Source organism: Athene noctua, chromosome 4 (genome assembly GCF_965140245.1).
Source record: "Athene noctua chromosome 4, bAthNoc1.hap1.1, whole genome shotgun sequence".
NCBI lineage: Eukaryota > Metazoa > Chordata > Aves > Strigiformes > Strigidae > Athene > Athene noctua.
The window spans coordinates 85,877,202-85,894,607 of NC_134040.1; the positions used below are offsets into that span (position 1 = coordinate 85,877,202).

General features: G+C 51.0%; 1 protein-coding gene across 1 annotated transcript; it reads left to right on the forward strand.

Moving 5' to 3' along the window:
• Nucleotides 1–460: 460 nt before the first annotated feature.
• HPSE (heparanase) lies at nucleotides 461–15,528 on the forward strand. The gene is made up of 12 exons (XM_074904120.1): nucleotides 461–654; nucleotides 2,303–2,448; nucleotides 3,481–3,606; nucleotides 3,925–4,098; nucleotides 4,513–4,684; nucleotides 5,755–5,802; nucleotides 7,795–7,888; nucleotides 8,672–8,778; nucleotides 9,730–9,844; nucleotides 12,069–12,187; nucleotides 12,343–12,489; nucleotides 13,956–15,528. The coding sequence occupies exons 1-12, from the start codon at nucleotides 467–469 to the stop codon at nucleotides 14,113–14,115; spliced, it is 1,596 nt and encodes a 531-aa protein (XP_074760221.1). The 5' UTR covers nucleotides 461–466; the 3' UTR covers nucleotides 14,116–15,528.
• The last annotated feature ends 1,878 nt before the right edge of the window (nucleotides 15,529–17,406 follow it).

Sequence of the window (17,406 nt, forward strand, 5' to 3'; positions counted from 1 at the left end):
TTCCAAGCTGCGCGTTGGCTGCAGTGAAGAACCACCCTGCCGGCCGCGCGGGGACGGGGGTGTCAGCCCCAAGCGCCTCTCCCGGGGCCGCTGTGACTCAGTTTCCCGCTGTCGGGCGGAGCCACAGTCCCCATGATTTTCCAGCCCCTGGTTTCCAGACGCAGTTGCCCGCGGGCAAGCAGGAGCAGGCGATGAACCGGCGTGAAACCCGGGTTCATTTTGTAAGAGTTGGGGCTGTCGGAGGCGGGGGGGGCTGGACGAGCGGGGCTGCGCCTCAAGGAGGCTGCTGCGGCCCGAAGGCCCTTTCCGAGGGGAAGGAGGGACCCGGGGCCGGCTGCTCACAACACACCCCCGCCCCGTCCTTCGTCCTTCTTGGCGGCGGGGAGCGGAGGGAGGGCTGCACCCCCCGGCCGGGCCCGCCCCCCGCGGGGTGGTGCCGCCGGCGGAGCGGAGGAGGAGGAGGGTGATGGTGATGATGCTGAGGATGATGCTGATGGTGGTGGTAGGGCTGGTGCTGCTGGCGGAGGGGCGGCGGGCGGCCGTGCTGAGGCTGGAGCTGCAGGGCAGCCCCCGGGGGGAGGTAAGCCCGGCTTTCCTCTCCCTCACCCTAGACGCCAGCCTAGCCCGGGACCCGCGCTATGTCGCCTTGCTCAGGTGAGCCGCATCCTCTCCCCGTTTTGGGCAAAGGAAAAAAGGGCGAGGGGGGGGGGGGGGTGAGGGGCGGCGAAGGAGCCCCCCCGGAGCCGGGGGGAAGCGATGCCCGGGAGGCAGAGAGCTCCGCAGCCCCGGAGAACGGAGCCCGGGCAATCCGGGGAGGGGCAGGGGCAGGTCTGGGGGGCATCGGGGACACCCCAATGGCTGGAGCTGGGCCTGGGGGAGGCTGCTGGAGCCCCTCTGCTTCGGGATTCACCGATTTCATCCTCCCGGGGCGGCGAGGAGTCTCCGCCCGTGGGTGCTCGGGGAAGGAGCGTGTATGGGGGGAAGGCGCAGCTCGGGGGGGGTGGGTGTGACTTCGCTGGAAACCCACAGGGATAAACTCGGGAGAGGAGCTGCTCTGCGAGCACAAAAAAAAAAAAAAAAAAAAAAAAAAAGGAGAAGGAAACCGCCGAGCGGAGAGGTTACATGTGGCAGGGCTGGGGGCTGCGAGGGAGAAGCCAGCAGAGTCCTCGGGCAGCTTTGCAGCATTTGCCGGGGCACTGTCAGCGTGAAGTCAAATAAACGCTGAGGAGGGTCCGTCACCATCAAAGCTGAACTGAGAGGCCCTTCATATGGAGCCTGTTTCCTCTCTCGGGTAACACCGAGCGGCTCTGGATTGCCAAGTGATGGTGTTCCCTGCCTGTTTGGCTCTGAGCTCTCGCTTGCCTTTTTTTCGCCTGCTTTTGATCTGTTTTTTTGTACTCTATTCCCTTTGATTCTACCTTTTTTTGGAAGCTACTTTAATTCTTTCCTTTCAATCTGTCTGCTCCCGTTTTCCAGTTTTAATTTCCCCCCTCACACCGCTTTCATTGTTCCCTCCTCAGCAAGGTGGGGGAAAAAGGCGACACCAGCTTTACTGGGAAGTGCTCAAGTCTCCAACCTGCAGCCCCAACCGCACCCCTCGGGGTTCAGTCCAGGGCCAGCTGGAGGAGCGGGGAGCACTTGGTGGCCTCTGATCTGCTTCGTGCCACCACGGAGCAGATGGTGCCTGTGGGCTCATGTCCCCCGGGGCCTCGTGATTCCCCCAGCAGAGGCCAGGGGTCGGGGCAGCACGTCCCACACCCAAGTCGCAGAGGCAGAGCTTACACTAGAGCTAAGGTTTGTCTCAGCGTGGAGACTTAATTCCTCTTGGCTAGAAAAGCGCTGGCTTTGGCTGTTGTTGATGGAAACTGGGACTGATGGTGTCAAATAAGTTTTTACACCTGCCTCCTCACGGGGCTGGTGTGTTAGTTCTGTATAAACAAACCCAAAAAATCTAGCGGAGAAGGATGCTTAGGACCAAAAAAAAAAAAAAGTGTGTTTTGAAGTATTGCCTTGCTTTGCCCCCAGGGATTGGACTCCATGTTCCGTGTGGGATGTCTTCCCCTTGCTGCCTGGCCAGCATGCTCCTGGCTCACTTGGCCAGCAGCAGCATCTGTGTGGCACGGTGTCTGTATGGGGACACAGGTCCAGCGAGGGGTCAGGAGTGCCCTGAGGCGACTTGGGTAGCCTCAGGTTACCTGCTGCACCACATCCCTCTGAGCACATGCCGTGTTTAACCTCTACGCTGAAGCCACGGTCTGCACAAATGTAGTGTTTCTTCTGTTTCTTGACATCCCTTCCCCAGCAATCCCAAACTGCGTGCCCTGGCGACGGCCCTGTCCCCAGGCTTCCTGAGGTTTGGTGGCACCCAGACAGATTTTCTCATCTTTGATCCCAACAAGGATTCAACTCTGGAAGAAGAAATCCTCTGGGAACTCCAGGCCCGGCAAGGTAAAACAGGCATCAACATGTTAAACTCAGAACCATCCTGGGTTTAGGAGGTAGATTTGATGCAGGCTGGGGATGCTGCAAGGGCACAGCAGCAGTGCTGGGGGTCCTCCGTGGGGTCAGCATTGCTCTCCTCCATGGAGAGGAGACCTGTGAGCCTTCAGCATGGTCTGTGGGATGAGCTGTGCCAGCCATGGGAAAATGAGGAGGGACACAGGGAAACTCCTGTCCACCCTGGCATCTGCTGGGACCCTGCCTTGGCTGCCCTACGCTCCCCGCAGCAGCCTTGGGACCCCCCTGCCACCTGGAAGGCGGTCAAGGTCAGCTTAAAAATTGTGGTTTCACTGCGAAAATTGAGTAACGGATGGAAGAAATAATCTGATGAGAACAGAGTGTCCATTTTCTCTATCTTGGCCAAAGGCAGAGCTAGGCTTGGGGCACAGCCTTGCCCTCCTGTCGCTTTGACAGGGCAAGCGCAAACCCACTGGGCCAGCACCAGCTGCTCGAGCTTGGCCCTGCTGCGGGAGGTTTCCTTCTGCACTGAAGCCTGTTTCCTCTTTAAACTTAGCAAAAGCTCATAGACCTTGCTGAAAGCATTTCAGATGAAAAATTTCCCATCTATTCCTGTGGTCCCTGTGCAACCCTGCAGCCCTGTACAACTGGTGATGTTCAGATTTACAGTCATGGTACTTTCCCCCTCTCCCCCCCCCCCATACCACTTTGCTGTGCCTCCTCTCTGGGTAACTGACTCTGGCTCACACCTTCCTCTTTTGGCTGTGGCTTGTTCCTCGATTGCATGCCAAGAAAAAGCATGAGCTTGGGGGGGAAAAAAAAAAAAGGCGTCTTGTGCCATATAATACATATTTATGCATCAAGGCAGTCCTCCTTCTGTGTGGTTTAACACTGTGAAAGTAGGGGGCTGTTTCAGAGGCTGGCTCTCAGCCTGGCACCAAGCAGCTGTGCGGCTGCCCGAGGGGTCCACCCTGGCCATGGAGATGAGGACTTGACGGCTCTCATCCTTCTTCTGCCCTGCAGACACTTGTGGCTCGAGGCCTGCGTTCGCTGCTGTTGAGAAGCTACTGCTAGCCCAGTGGCCCAGCCAGGAGAAGCTGATTCTTGCAGAGCATGACTGGAAAAAGCACAAGAACGCCACCATTACAAGTAAGATGTTAACGGGGTTTTCTGCTAGGGTTTATGATCAGGGGGCTGCAAACCTCTGCCCCACGATGAAAGCACTGTAGGCTGTTAGGAGCTGAAACCACTGGAAATGAATAGTATTCTAAGGGGGTGAAATGTTTCTGGGAAATCTTTTTCTGCCATCTGCCAGCTCGTATATAATAGTACTCAGCTGCTGCCGGAGCTGGGAGGATCTCAGTGCCTTGCAGGATGGTGGGTGGAAAGGTCTAGGCTGTTTTGACTGGCTGGGAGAGCTTGGCCTGCCCACAGCACCAGGCTGACTACAGAACTACTCTCCTACAGAAAACACCCTGGATATTCTCTACAGCTTTGCAAACTGCTCGGGGTTTCACCTGATCTTCGGGCTCAACGCCTTGCTGCGGACAGGTGGCTTGCAGTGGGACAGCTCCAACGCCCGGGCGCTGCTGGACTACTGCGCCTGGCGGAGGTACAACATCTCCTGGGAGCTCGGGAACGGTGAGTGTGGAGCCTTCTTGTGGGCCAGGCCAGAGCACCTGCGACGCCGCTGCCACAGGGAAAGAAAGGGCTGGCGATGCTTTGGGTGACGGCCCGCAAAAGCAAGGTGATGTTTGCTTGGGAAGCGTTAAGCCCTTCCTTGGCAAGGAGGGATGTCACAGAAGGCTGATGAAGGAGCAAACGGAGGGGATTTTGCTGCCCTGAGGTGAGCTGAGCGGCGCAGGGTGTCACCTCAGCGCGCTGCTCGGGGCAGAGTGCTGCAGTCTCAGCCTCAATCACCTTCTAGCACCTGGCCCACACCACGCCGGGTCACGGGAGGCCACAGCGGGCTGGTGCTTCCCACATGGTAGAAGCTGCCCTTATTTTATGCCCTGACACTAGAGCAGGGTGCTGATGCACGCGCATCTTCCCCAGAGCCCAACAGCTTCAGGAAGAAATCTGGCGTCTACATTGATGGCTTCCAGCTGGGGCAAGATTTTATTCACTTACGCCAACTTCTGAGTAACTATCGCCTCTACCGGCATGCGAAGCTCTACGGTCCCGACGTTGGGCAGCCCCGTAAGCACACACAGAGGCTGCTGAGAAGGTAGGGGTGGGGGGCAGCACCCCCTGGGGGGGCTGGCCTCGGTAGCGGTGTCATGTCTGAACCCAGATACAGGGGGCATAAGGAGGAATCCAGGCAGGATTTTAAGGATTTTCTGCTCCAAATCAACAGTAAGGATGTACAAATGGATACATCCAGTCTATTTGAGAACTAGTTTACTGCATTTTTCCTTAAATTAGAAACATGAAATTTATTTTTTTTTCCTTGACTGGGGATGACTGAAATCTTAGCTGCATGCATGAGCTCAAGGCTTAAAACTCAGCCAGCTGAAACTGTACTCCGGTGACCTGCACACCTTTCAGTGGAGCACTGGCTCTGGCGCTGCATTAACAGGCCTTTCACCTTAGAAATCTCTGCTTGTTACACATTGATTCATCCTTCTGACAACCCACTGAGGCAGCCAGGCTGCCCAAAGCCTGTTTAAGGCCATTGAATGACTGGAGCGTGGCCAGAGAAGGGCAACGGAGCTGGGGCAGGGTCTGGAGCACAGGTCTGCTGGGGAGCGGCTGGGGGAACTGGGGGGGTTCAGTCTGGAGAAGAGGAGGCTGAGGGGAGACCTCCTGGCCCTCTGCAACTCCCTGCCAGGAGGGGGCAGAGAGGGGGGATGAGTCTCTGGAGCCAAGGCCCCAGCGCCAGGCCCCGAGGGAATGGCCTCAAGCTGCCCAGGGCAGGGTCAGGCTGGCTCTGAGGAAGGATTTCTGTGCAGAAGGGGCTGTTGGGCGTTGGAATGGGCTGCCCAGGGCAGGGGGGAGTCCCCGGGATCCCTGGAGGGGTTGAAGAGTCGGGCTGAGCCAGCGCTGAGGGATCTGGGGGAGTTGGGAACGGTCAGGGGGAGGGTCATGGTTGGGCTGGAGGAGCTCCAAGGGCTTTTCCAGACGAGATGGTTCTGTGATTCTGTGACAGCCACCGCAGGTGTGGCCCCAGAGCAGCTCTCCATCACTGCCTCCAGCCAGGGAAGAGGGGGAGGGCTGTGTGCTGCAGCTCGCTCGTGGGGGTCACCCCTCACCAGTACCCACTAACCCCGGCTCTCCACTGATCCCCTCTGCTTGCAGCTTCCTGAAATCCGGAGGGAAGGTGATTGACTCTGTCACGTGGCACCAGTAAGTACCACACCACATACCCTGTCACTCTGCTTATCGCCCGTTGTCTTTACAAAATGTCCATTTGAACATCTCAGTGGGAGGGAGGGGGTGAAATGCCCCCTTGCAGCCGTTCCTCAGGTGCCTCTCTGCAAACTTCTCTGCTCAGGATAAGAGATGTGTTGAGGGGGTGCATTAGAGAAGTGCAGAAGGTCTGCAAAGTGGCTCAAAAGCAGCGGGGGGATGTTGTAACACAGGCACAGCAGTGGGGAATGCCGTGTGTGCAGAACGGTCATTTGCTTGCTAAATATGCATGCTGAGAAAAACGGAAGTGGGATGCGGAGAAAAAAGATGGCACGGCAGCTTTATTTCTCAGCGGAGCGTGAGGGGGTAGGTCACAGCTGTTCCTCCCCCACCCCAGGAGAGTTTCTGTGACAGTTGAGCCTTTTTGCATACATGGTGTTTCAACATGGACCAGAAGTTTGTGAGACATGAGCAGCGGCCCTGGTTCTCTCAAAGCTCCGAGTTACTTGCACATAAAAGGCACTTTCCCAAGGGAAGAAGGGGGTGTCGTATAAAAGGAAAGAAGGTAGCTCAGACTTACTTGCAGAGATGCCTCTGCTGAACTTCTGCAAGAGCAGAAGGTTTTCAACGTCGGGTTTTAAACAACCCGTGGGCGACTGGGCTTTGAAACAGAGTCTGTACCCCTGACATTGGCTCTCCCCTTGGCATCAGAAAGGCTGAGTCTGCTTGACTTTTGCTCCCTAAAAAGCAAATTCAGGGAGTCAGCCTGCTGGTGAATGCAGCCAACTCCTTGTAAAAAAAAAAAAAAAAAAAGCGCGTTATCAGCTGATGCATTACATGCTGCCTTTCCCCCCTGTTTGTGTCTGATATAAATGAAAAGCCCCGCAGGTCCGGCTGACCCTCACCCATAAAGCAGTGCTGGCTCCTCCTGCTCCCTTTCCTTTGTTCCCCAAGTCAGTCTGTGGGTAACTGGCCCTCAGATCCCACCCACAGTACAGACAGCCCCCAGCCCTTTGCTTCCCTGCTGTGGTGAAGAGACGCAGCTTTAAACTGCTCAGGCAGGCCCCAGGGCACCTGCCTTCAACTCCACATGTTTGGAAGGGGATTTCCAGGCAAAGGGGGGTTTCTTTCTGGAGTCCAGTGCAGTGTGGTGACACGCAGCAGCCAGGTAACAGTGAGAAAAGATGCTCATGCTTATATTTTCTATCTATATGTATACCTATATGACTTATCTATGTGTTTTGAGCTGCTAAGCAAGGCATAAAACATGTCCTCCCCTCTTCCTGGGCTGTTCTTGTCCTGTGGCTGCCTTTGCTTTAAATGGGCATGTGTTATTTTCTTTACTAATTTAGGATTATCAGGTTTTAGCTTCCTCTTGTGGCTGGAAGACTTCAGCTACTTCTGTTAGTAACTGAACGATAGTGTGATGAAACACAAAAAAACCCACCCCACCTCACAGGGAGCTCAATTTCCCATTCTTTATTTGGACAACCCAGACTTCGCTCATGGTGGAGAGCATCCTTCATCCCATGGGGAGTCCTCTGTCTTTTTCCCCTCCAGAGGGACAGAATACTCCCACAGAGGGACAGAAGTTGGGATCTGACATCTTTAATGTGTAACTTGATACAGTAAAGCAAGTGGTCACATAGAAGTGTCAGACTCCTCACCAAGAGAAGATTGACAGAAGCCGTCTCTTCCTCAGTGATGCAAAAACAAGTAGATGCAACGCCCGCCCCCCCCCAGCTTCTGTTGATCAAAATTTCTGTGATATCCTGCCTCCATCGAGGTAGCTACACCTGATAGTCCCTTAAATACAAACAACACCCCTACACATTCAGAGAACAAAAAAAGAAAAAAAAAAACAAACGGACAGAAAAATAGTGCTGTGGATAAATATGTCAAGCAACTGAGTACTTTTGGTGGTGTTTTGTACCGGTGGTGGTATTTTTCCTTAATTTTGGCCGTGTGGGTTTTTTTTTCCATTTGCAGTTACTATGTGAATGGACGAAGTGCAACAAGGGAGGATTTCTTGAGCCCTGAAGTGTTGGATACCTTTGCCACGGCTATACACGAAGTTCTGGAGGTGCCTTGTCCTGTTCAGTAATTCCCGTGTTCAGTTTTCAGGGGGTTGTCCTGATCCAGTGTCGGGGGAGGTTTCTATGATCCCAAGCGTGAGATTAAGACACAAATGAAGTCAAATGCCGTATACCCAAAACAGGTTTTTATTATTAAAAAAGTGAAGAGGGGTGGCTGCAGTTGTACGACATTTCAGTCTCTCACAGGGGTTAGCAGAGAATCCTGAATGAAGTGCAAATTCGCACTAGCAGTCAACGGGGATCCTCAAAGCTTGGGTGCTGCTGTCATTGTAAGTTTAAAAAATATATATAAATTAACAATACTACTAATAAATAAGCTCCAACAATCTGCCATGTAGCAAGCATGGTGCCAGATACATCACAAACCTCCCACTCTCTCGTTTGTCAATGTAGCCATTACTCAGGGATGTAATTTATGGTCATACACCCCACCCTGATTTCTTTGTACTGTGAGATTCTGAGAACAGTACCACTCGGAGTACACCACTACTCAGCATGAGGACACTTACAGGACCTTGCTTTTAGTGATGTGTGTCTCGTTCTATGTGGAACATAGGTGTGATTTTTGGACAGAGGAGGAAGTAAATCTGCTTCTAGTCCTTTTGATAGAAATTTCTGTGACAGCCCACCTCAGCTGATGTAATCCCTTAAATGCAAATGTCATACATAGGCATTTGGCTCAAGAGCAAGATTTTGATTGCCCATTGTTTCATTGTCCAAAAAACTTAACTGCTCGCTCTTTCTCTTCCTCCCTACACCACACTGGCCAGATTGTTGGTGGGACCGTGCCCGACAAGAAGGTCTGGCTGGGAGAGACCAGCTCTGCCTATGGAGGGGGAGCTCCCAGGCTGTCCAACACTTACGTTGCTGGCTTTATGTGAGTACCGTGTCACAGCCGTGAGGAAATGGCATGTTTTTCCAGCTGAAGGGGGTTGTGTACGTTCCCCATGGGAGGAACATCCTCCTCAGGCTTCCTGGGGAGCTCGGGTGACTGGGTGGGTTGAGGATCGTAACCTTCCCACTGCTCCCCGTGCCCAGGGTTCAGAGTAGGCCCAGGTACGAGCAGATGCCGATGGGAAATGGGGGTTGAGAAGCGTGAGGAAGTTCTATTTCTGCCCTTGAATCTGCAGTGCTGACCCTGTCCTTTGGGGAGGACGGAAAGTCATTCACGAGATGGGTGTCCATTTCCTTGGCCACTGGGGAGTAACTAACCAAAGGGAAATTTGGCCATGAAAATAGTTTTCTCTAAGGACTCCAGTTGTAGCATTTTGTTGAAATGGAAGAATTGAGGCTTTTCTTAGCACTTTCATCAGTTGGTAGGTTCAGGAAGATAAAATTGCATGGGAACGTGCGGTTCACACTTTGAAAATTAACCAGAAACATGGTTGCAATGGGGCGATTTTTTTGCCCTCCTGTAAGGCAGGATGATCTTTTTCATCGGGGCCTGGTGGGTCAGCAAGTCAGAGCCTGGTAACAAGAGGCAGCCTTGCTGCTGTTATGATTTCTCTCAGCCTGCAGACTCTTGGCCAGTTGAGGAGCAATTGCTGACCCTCTTGGCTTCCACCGCCTGCAAACAGGGGAGTGGAGCAACTGTTCCCACCAGCTCAGACCTCCGGAGGTGGTCTGAAATTATTTTTTTTTAAGGTAATCGATGCAAGACTCGAACTGAAATTGGTTGTGTGGTTTTTAAGGCAGTCGGCATCATGCACTAATTCTTGCTTTCCTACTTCCTGAGCTGGTTGGAGGGGAGCAGTGGTGTACTGCTGAGGTCAGCAATTTCACCTGCATCTTGTTTGCTTTGTTTTGTTTTGTTTTGTTTTTTTGGCAGGTGGTTGGACAAACTAGGGCTTTCAGCCAGGCAGGGGATTGATGTGGTGATGAGACAGGTTTTCTTCGGGGCAGGGACCTATCACCTGGTGGATGCCAACTTTGAGCCTTTGCTGGTACGTGTGAGACCCCGCTAACGCCGTCTGAACGCTGCGCAAACTTCAGCGCTGGCTGTGGAGATACAACCCAGCTCTTCCAACCACACAAGAGAGAGACAGATTTTGTAGGATAGTTGCAGTTATCCTTGCACCTTTCTCATGTTTCAGTAGGAGTTCGTGTGTTACATATAGATAGATCGAAGATATTTCCTGCAGCTGCAGTCTGCAGCACAGCAGAGACTGCTTTCTGGGACGTGGTGCTCTGGTTTGTGTGTAGACGCTTCTGGAGTTCACAAGGCTTTTCTGGATGGAGTGTTTTGGTTTGAGTGTTCCTCAGCTGTGTGATGTGTAGCTTTTAAGCAGAAGGGATAGGCAGTATTAGAATAAATTACATCCCAAGTGAAAACCAAACCAGCGGGAGGTCAAGACTCAAGCATTTCCTAGGTCCTGAGCATTTTTAGCTTTCAGTAGTGGCTGAAGGATAACTAAATGAAAATACGCATTTAGGATTAAGAAATAACATTCTGCTATGATGAAACATGATTATTTGAACTATACCTTATTCTGGCAGGTACAGCATGTTTCTGTGTGCTAGGAGCACTTACCTTGGGATGAGAGGGAATCTTTCTTTTTAGCCTTCCCCTCATTTTTCTGCTTCTAAGTTGTGATTTTCACAGGCTCACAGACACCATCTGAGAGGAAACACACCATATGGGGTTTTTCTGTCCTGCCTGTTCAGCTGGTCCCTTTGCTGGGGGCTTCGTTGTCAGCCTTGTTGCTTTGAGCTATTTATTCCTTCATTCAAAATAGATTTCATTTGGACTGAAAGGATGTGCTTTGTTCTTCGCCTACAGGCAGTACGGATGCTAATCAAGAAAATAAAGCTTTAGAGGCAGGGAAATCCAAACCCCGGTCCATCAGTTTTAGTTAGCATGGAGATGAAGAAGCACGGAAGCCTCCTTGCAGAGGGGCTGAGCATGCAGGCTGAGGGGAAAAGTCCCTTCCCTCCGCTTGTGGTGAGTCAGGAGAAAAACGCCACAGTTTTTCTTCTAGGAAAACATCAAAGACAGACAGATAAATAGGAAACAGCTTTCAGCACCTGCCAGCTGGAGCACATCATCCCCTTGGGGAGGGAAAATGCAGCCTGCCTGCAGCCTCCTAGTCCCAGAACACATCTGCACAGACCATGCACTCTCTTGGGTACAGTCATGGAACTTCATAAAGGAACAGCAGCAGTCAAGATACAGGAAAAAGCAGGAAAAAATGAGTCTGCACTGAGCATCACCTGCTCTCAGGCATCGCCCTAAGGCATCATGTCAGAGGATTTACTCTTGAATGGCATTCAGAAATTAATCCTGAAACCTGTTCAAATGCCAGATGTTAGTGAAAGGTGAAACAAAGAAATTCACTCAACAGTCAGAATCCAATAGAACTGTCAAGCAGGAATTCTTCATTAGCAGCGCTGGGGATTCTCCACCAGCCGGGCTCCCCCGCACTAGCAAGGGACACCACTTCACACACACACAAATCATCCATCTTCCTTAGATTCCCTGCAGAGGGGCTCTCAGGATAAGGAGTTCCCGGAATTCATCTACATAGTCCCAGTAAGGCTGAGGCCATCCTCCACAGATGGTATCTCAGTGTCCTTTTGTTCAAGTTCCCCTTATCTTGGTTTGCCCAAGTGCCCACTGAGGGCTCTGACAAAGAGGGAGTGTTTTACTTTTGTCCAGACAAAGAGGCCTGGGGAAAACAGCTGAGGAGTCACTGGGAAACAAACACAAGGAAAACTTCCATGTATCACAGTTTAATCTTAATCAGAAATTCGTTGGTTTGAGCCCTTTCAAAGGCATTAAAGACATCGGAGGCTTCTTCCCCGCGTTGCACCTGGGCTTTCCTGTAGGAAGGGCCGCTCACCCCCGGGGGTTCAGCCCTGAGGTGCCCTGTACCCTGTACAAGGGAGTTTCCAGAATGCAAACACTCCTCGGGCCCAGAAAGAGCTCTGAGATTTGCATAGGAAGGGGAAAATGTTTACCTTGTAAACAAAGCTGTTCTGCAGCCTGGAGGCAGGGTTTTTTCTCTTTAGCTATGGTGTTTGTGGAGATCTAGATAGATATGGTAAGAAACGTGGTAAACCAAAATAATGTAAGGAAAGAAAAAAACAGAATCTACCAGCAAAGTGAACAGACTGTGTGGAATACCTGTCAGGTACACAAGTGCTTATGTGTGTTTTTGTGCCTCCCAGGACTACTGGCTCTCGCTGCTCTACAAGAAGCTGGTGGGTACCAAGGTGCTGCAGGTCGATCTGGCAGGAGCTGACAAGAGGAAGCTCCGCATCTACCTCCACTGCACCAATACCCTCCAGTAAGCCTCCAGAAAGGGCAAAATATCCCAGAAACTGACCCAAAGGCCACCCCTGGGCCAACAAAAGCAATTTGGGTTGTCACAAGGACTCACATTTGTTTCTGTGACATGTCTTTCTCTCCTGATGCCCACCATCATCTTGTCTTGCCTTGCAGCCCAAAGTACAGAGAAGGGGACGTGACCCTGTTTGCCTTAAACCTCTACAATGTCACCCAGCATTTGCAGTTACCAATTTACTTATCAAGCAAGCACGTGGATCAGTACCTCTTGCTGCCTCATGGCAAAGAGAATATACTTTCCAGGTAAGTGTGCAATCCCTCCTGTCTCTGTAGAAAGGATTCTGAGTAGAGTTAGGTGGCCTCTAGAACTTCACCTTGTTCAGTCTTCAAGGTGGTGTTTGGGATGTGGGGATTGTATTCAGTCAGCTGGGGTCATTCGCAGAAAAAGACAATACAACTCGGATAGAGTCACACAGCAGGGATGTTTACTCCGGTGCTGGGGTGCAAGGGGATCTCTCCACAAAGCTTGCACCCCGACGGTACATTTTACCAAAAACTGACAGAGTGTGGATATCCGTATTCATTGGGTTACATCACACAAACATCCATGTGCGGGAGTGGGGCTGGGTTAGTTAGAAAGGCTGAGTCAGCAGTTTGTGTCATCTTTGCACCTGCCCATTGCCTCCTGGGGGGCGTCTCGGGGAGGGGGGGGGGGGGGGTGTGCTTTGGGAGGAAGGCTCGTAGTCTTTTTCACCTTTTTTTCCCCAAGCATGCGCAGATTCTCTTGGCCAATTTCTTGCATAACAAGAGTGTTTTTCAGACAGTTTACTTTCTATCTTATCTAAGAGAACCAATAGAACTTCTACCATTCCTATATGGCTATCTTTACTCATTACCAACACTCCAACTAGTTAGAGCCACCTGTTCCTCAAGGACAAAACCATAATATTTTGCTGAACATTGTAGTCCTTGGTAGATTTTCACAGTGAACTGCTTTGTTTTGATGGACACAGTAGTCCTGGGCAAAATTCCACAGAACAGTCTGGGCAAGCAGGATTCTTAGCAATGTTAAAAAATACTATAAGTAATACTGTAACTTGCTATAAGTAAGTAAATAAGTTGCTGAGCAGTTTTCTATAAGTAATAAATCTCCAAACAAGTAATGATTTTTCTGTATCAGGGGCGGGGTGGGGGTGTTCGGTAAGGGTCTGACTTCTGTTCAATCAGGTCTCCTAAAATCAGGCTGCTGAAAGCTTGCTAAGGTATGAGGACACTTGTTAATGGGGGAGCTTTTTCCTAGCAGGCTTCAGGGCTCTGCACCAGCTGCTAGTCCTTTTTCTTGGCGCAAGCATAGTTCTCTCGCTTTCCCAAGCGCCTGGCTTACAGCACTGTTCAGGCTCTCTATGGTTTCCGTGGTTGTCACCACGAATGCCTCGGCACAGGAAGGATCTGCTCTGTGGGCATAGAAGACATCGTAATATTTTCAGGAGCAAAACCAATTAACATTTGTCCTTTTCAAAGCCTGTTGTGCTGTTAACCTCAGTAGATGAGTAAGAAACATGTCCTGTTCAACTTGCCTGTGCCATGACTCTGAGGAGTCCTTGCAGAGGGAGCACAGCAGATGCTGTGTGTGTGCACACACCTAAACCCTCTTGGGAAGCTTAATTTGGCTTTGGGCTGGGTTTATGTTTACACTTGGGTCTAGAGCTGTTTGTGCTCGGTGGCAAACAGAGCACAGCTGCCCAGGCAGTCTCACTGTACCTCTCCAGGTCTATTGAGCTGAACGGCCGTGTGCTACGGATGGTGGATGAGAAAACCCTGCCAGAGCTTATCGAAAAACCCCTCGGGCCCGGCAGTGTACTCGGCCTTCCAGCCTTCTCTTATGGCTTTTATGTTATCAGAAATGCCAAAGCTATTGCCTGCATTTAAGTGGTTAACAGACACAGAGGATAAATTTAAAGCACTTGGCTAGCAGGGAAGTTTAATCCTAGAAATGAACATTTCTACCGTGAGATTCAGTTCTGGTGAGGGATGCAAATGTGGCAGTGCTGGCACAACCTGTGGGCTAGGGAAGACACAGAATCAGAGGTGGGTTCGGGTTGGAAGGGACCTTAAAGATCATCTAGTTCCAACCCCCATGTTTTTTACATGCTTGCATAAGACCAAAAAGAAGTCCCCCACGGGACAGGCTCCCCTCTGCCCTCCAGGACAGGACAAGGTCCCCTCAGCGGGTGCAGCCAGGGCCGGGGGGGCCATCGCTGCTCCACTGCCCTCCCTGCACTCCCCGGCCCCTGTGGCAGGTTGCCTTTCCCCCGGCTTCATGCAGGGCCGTGCCACACAGTGCCCTTCCCCACCAGCCCTCGCTCGTTAAGCTCTGGGGGGAGAATTACCCAGGTAGAGCAAGCCCAGCAGGGGCCTGCTCTTGGTCCAGCTGGTAACCGCAGCCTCCCCTCTCCTCATTTTCTCAGGGCTGTTTCCCCAAAAGCCTGCCTTAAGAAAGAACAAGCAGGGTTTTTCTTTTAGCTGTAGGACTGTGATTTTTGCCTGCACCACGGGGGGAAGCCCAGGGAGGAGTTGTGGTTGCTGAGGGCATCTCGGGGTGGAAAGCGGGGACACGCAAAGCAGAGCGAGGTCGGGGTGCCTGCAGGAGAACATGCCTTGCTGAGAAACCAGCTCCTCCATGGGATTTGGGGCAACGCCGCCCGTTTTTCCTAAGCTGGGAGAGTTCAGTCACAAGATGGAGCTGTGGCCACGTGCTTTCCAAAGGCGAGTTTTTGACACACCAGATGCAGGCTGTTCCTGCAGGGTGGGCTACCTCAGCCCTCGCACTCGCTCAGGGGTCTCTTGTCCTCGAGGAAACTGGAAACAGGCTCTCTTGTCCCCTGAGCAAACCACCCACCCCTTGACCATCAGAAGGACATCAGTGGCCTTAGACTTCCTGGGGACAAACCTGCCCAGGCAGGCTGACATCCCTTCTGCTGGGGAAACGCTCATGTTGGGCCAGAAATCTGCGCTGGCTTTTCTCCCTGGCTGTGCCTTCCCCACACACACCCTGCTGCGGTTCTGTGTGCTGCTGGGCACCTTCCTCTGGCACACAGGTTGCCAGTCTGCTGGGTAGAAAAACGCCTGAGAGAATACCTGTTGTCTCCCACACGTTCATTTGCATTAACTTTTCCTGAAGATATATAAGCCATGCCACTGCAAACACCTCACGATATTTTAAACATAGCAGGGAAAAAAAAAACCCCACGTGACTCTATTTCCCTTTTTAAGCTTTAAAAGGATGCTAACAGCTACACAGGGCGGGGGAGGAGGGGACCTTTTTTAATAAGAAGGCTTTAAAAACAGAGGTGCTTTTGAAAAACTGCACATTGAAAAGGTTACACTGAAGTTCATTGTGCCAAGGGAGTGTCTGCATTCACAGCACAGATGCGTTCTGCAAAGGGTTATATATCAGGGGGCAATACAGATCAGAAATGAGAGTAAGGAAGGGTGAGTTTTTTTACATTGTCCAAGTTCAGTAAAAAAAAAAAAGAGGGTAAAACAGAGTGTAAAGACTTACATACAGTCAACATAAAGTTAATATATATTATTGCTCTAATAATATAAGTTACAACTAAGTCATCAAAGTTATTGTTTGCCTGGTAGCTTCTTTTCAGAACTTTTCTAACAGTTTTGTTTATTCCAATGCTTGTGACTTTTGTATTTGAAGATTTTAATTAAAGTGATTTATACCATATTTGTGGCAATCTTCCCTTTTTTTTTAAAGGTTCCTTTTTGGCATACTGATACCCTGTATTTCTTTTGGTGGTACATCATCTGCGCTTGTTACGATACCCAACAAGAGTACCCAAGTAAATAAAAAGTAGGAAACAAGATGCTGGATCCCAGCATACCAAGACGGGTTGGGTCAGAACCAGAGGCAAGAGGCACATACCACCCTTGCAGGACCCTCCCGCAGCTGCAACACTTGCCCAGCAGGCACCTTATCTCAAGGGCGGGCTAGTTTTTTTCTCTATGAATGCTGTAAACCTTGGGCACTTGACCTTTAACGTGTATATATATATGTATATACACACACTTATTTATCTGAGACCAGGAACAACGATTATATCTTGTACAAGTTCCAATTTACTTTTGCATTTTTGATTCTGGAGCTTGGCTTACTCACCTTGTATTTACTGTAAATCAGTTCCGGGAAGGTGGAGTAAATTGTATCATGAGACCTTTGTTAGGGAATAATTTTTTTCATGTATGTGAAAATAAGGAAACTAATCACCTCCTTAAAATCAGGGGCAACGTGACCATCAATTCAGCTGAGTCAAACAACACAGTGGAACCTTAATAGCTTTTGGTAGTTTTTCAGTCTGAAATGTGCTCTTCCCTAGATTTTTTTTTTTTTTTTTTTAAAGAGGGGCCAGGCCGCCTTATAATGAATATAAATCTAGTGACAGTAGTTTTGCTTTTCTGCTTTGCTTTCATGATCTCCTTAAAAATTGTCTGTGGATGGTCCAGAGTTTGCTCACCACATCACACATTTAAAAAAAACCAACCAACCCAAAACCCGGCCAGTGTGTCTGCAGAGGAGCACCCAGCCAGTGAAAATCAGAGTGCTGGAGTTCCTGCGGACGCCGCCGGCGGAGAGGCCGTGGGCACATGTTGCTGGGACTTGCTCGCTGTCCTCTTCAAACATGCCCGGGGAACTCGTCTGTACCCGAATAAAGCCCACGATGACTGACCTCATCGGTGTGGAACAGAGCTAAAGCCACAAAAAAAAAAAAAAAATAGTAGTTACACTTCATCGGAGCTGAACTACTGTTTCTTTTATGGTCCTGTGTGAATCGTTTTACTGCTGTGGAATACTGCTCGTGAGACCAGTGAGCAGATGAATGTGAAAGTCACTTCTCTGTCACACTGGTTTTTCACTTCCTCCTGGTAGTCAACGTTTTTGGAAATTAAAAAGTGCAATCCCCGTCCCTGGAGGGGTTGAAGAGTCGGGCTGAGCCAGCGCTGAGGGATCTGGGGGAGTTGGGAACGGTCAGGGGGAGGGTCATGGTGGGGCTGGAGGAGCTCCAAGGGCTTTTCCGACCCGGATGGTTCTGGGGTTCTGGGGATGAGGACGGAGGTCCAGGGGCCATATATCGGAAGTGTTTATTCACTACAGCCTGAGAGGTTTGGGAGATGAGGCACATGCTGGGGCGTGAGCCCCTGTGAGGCCAC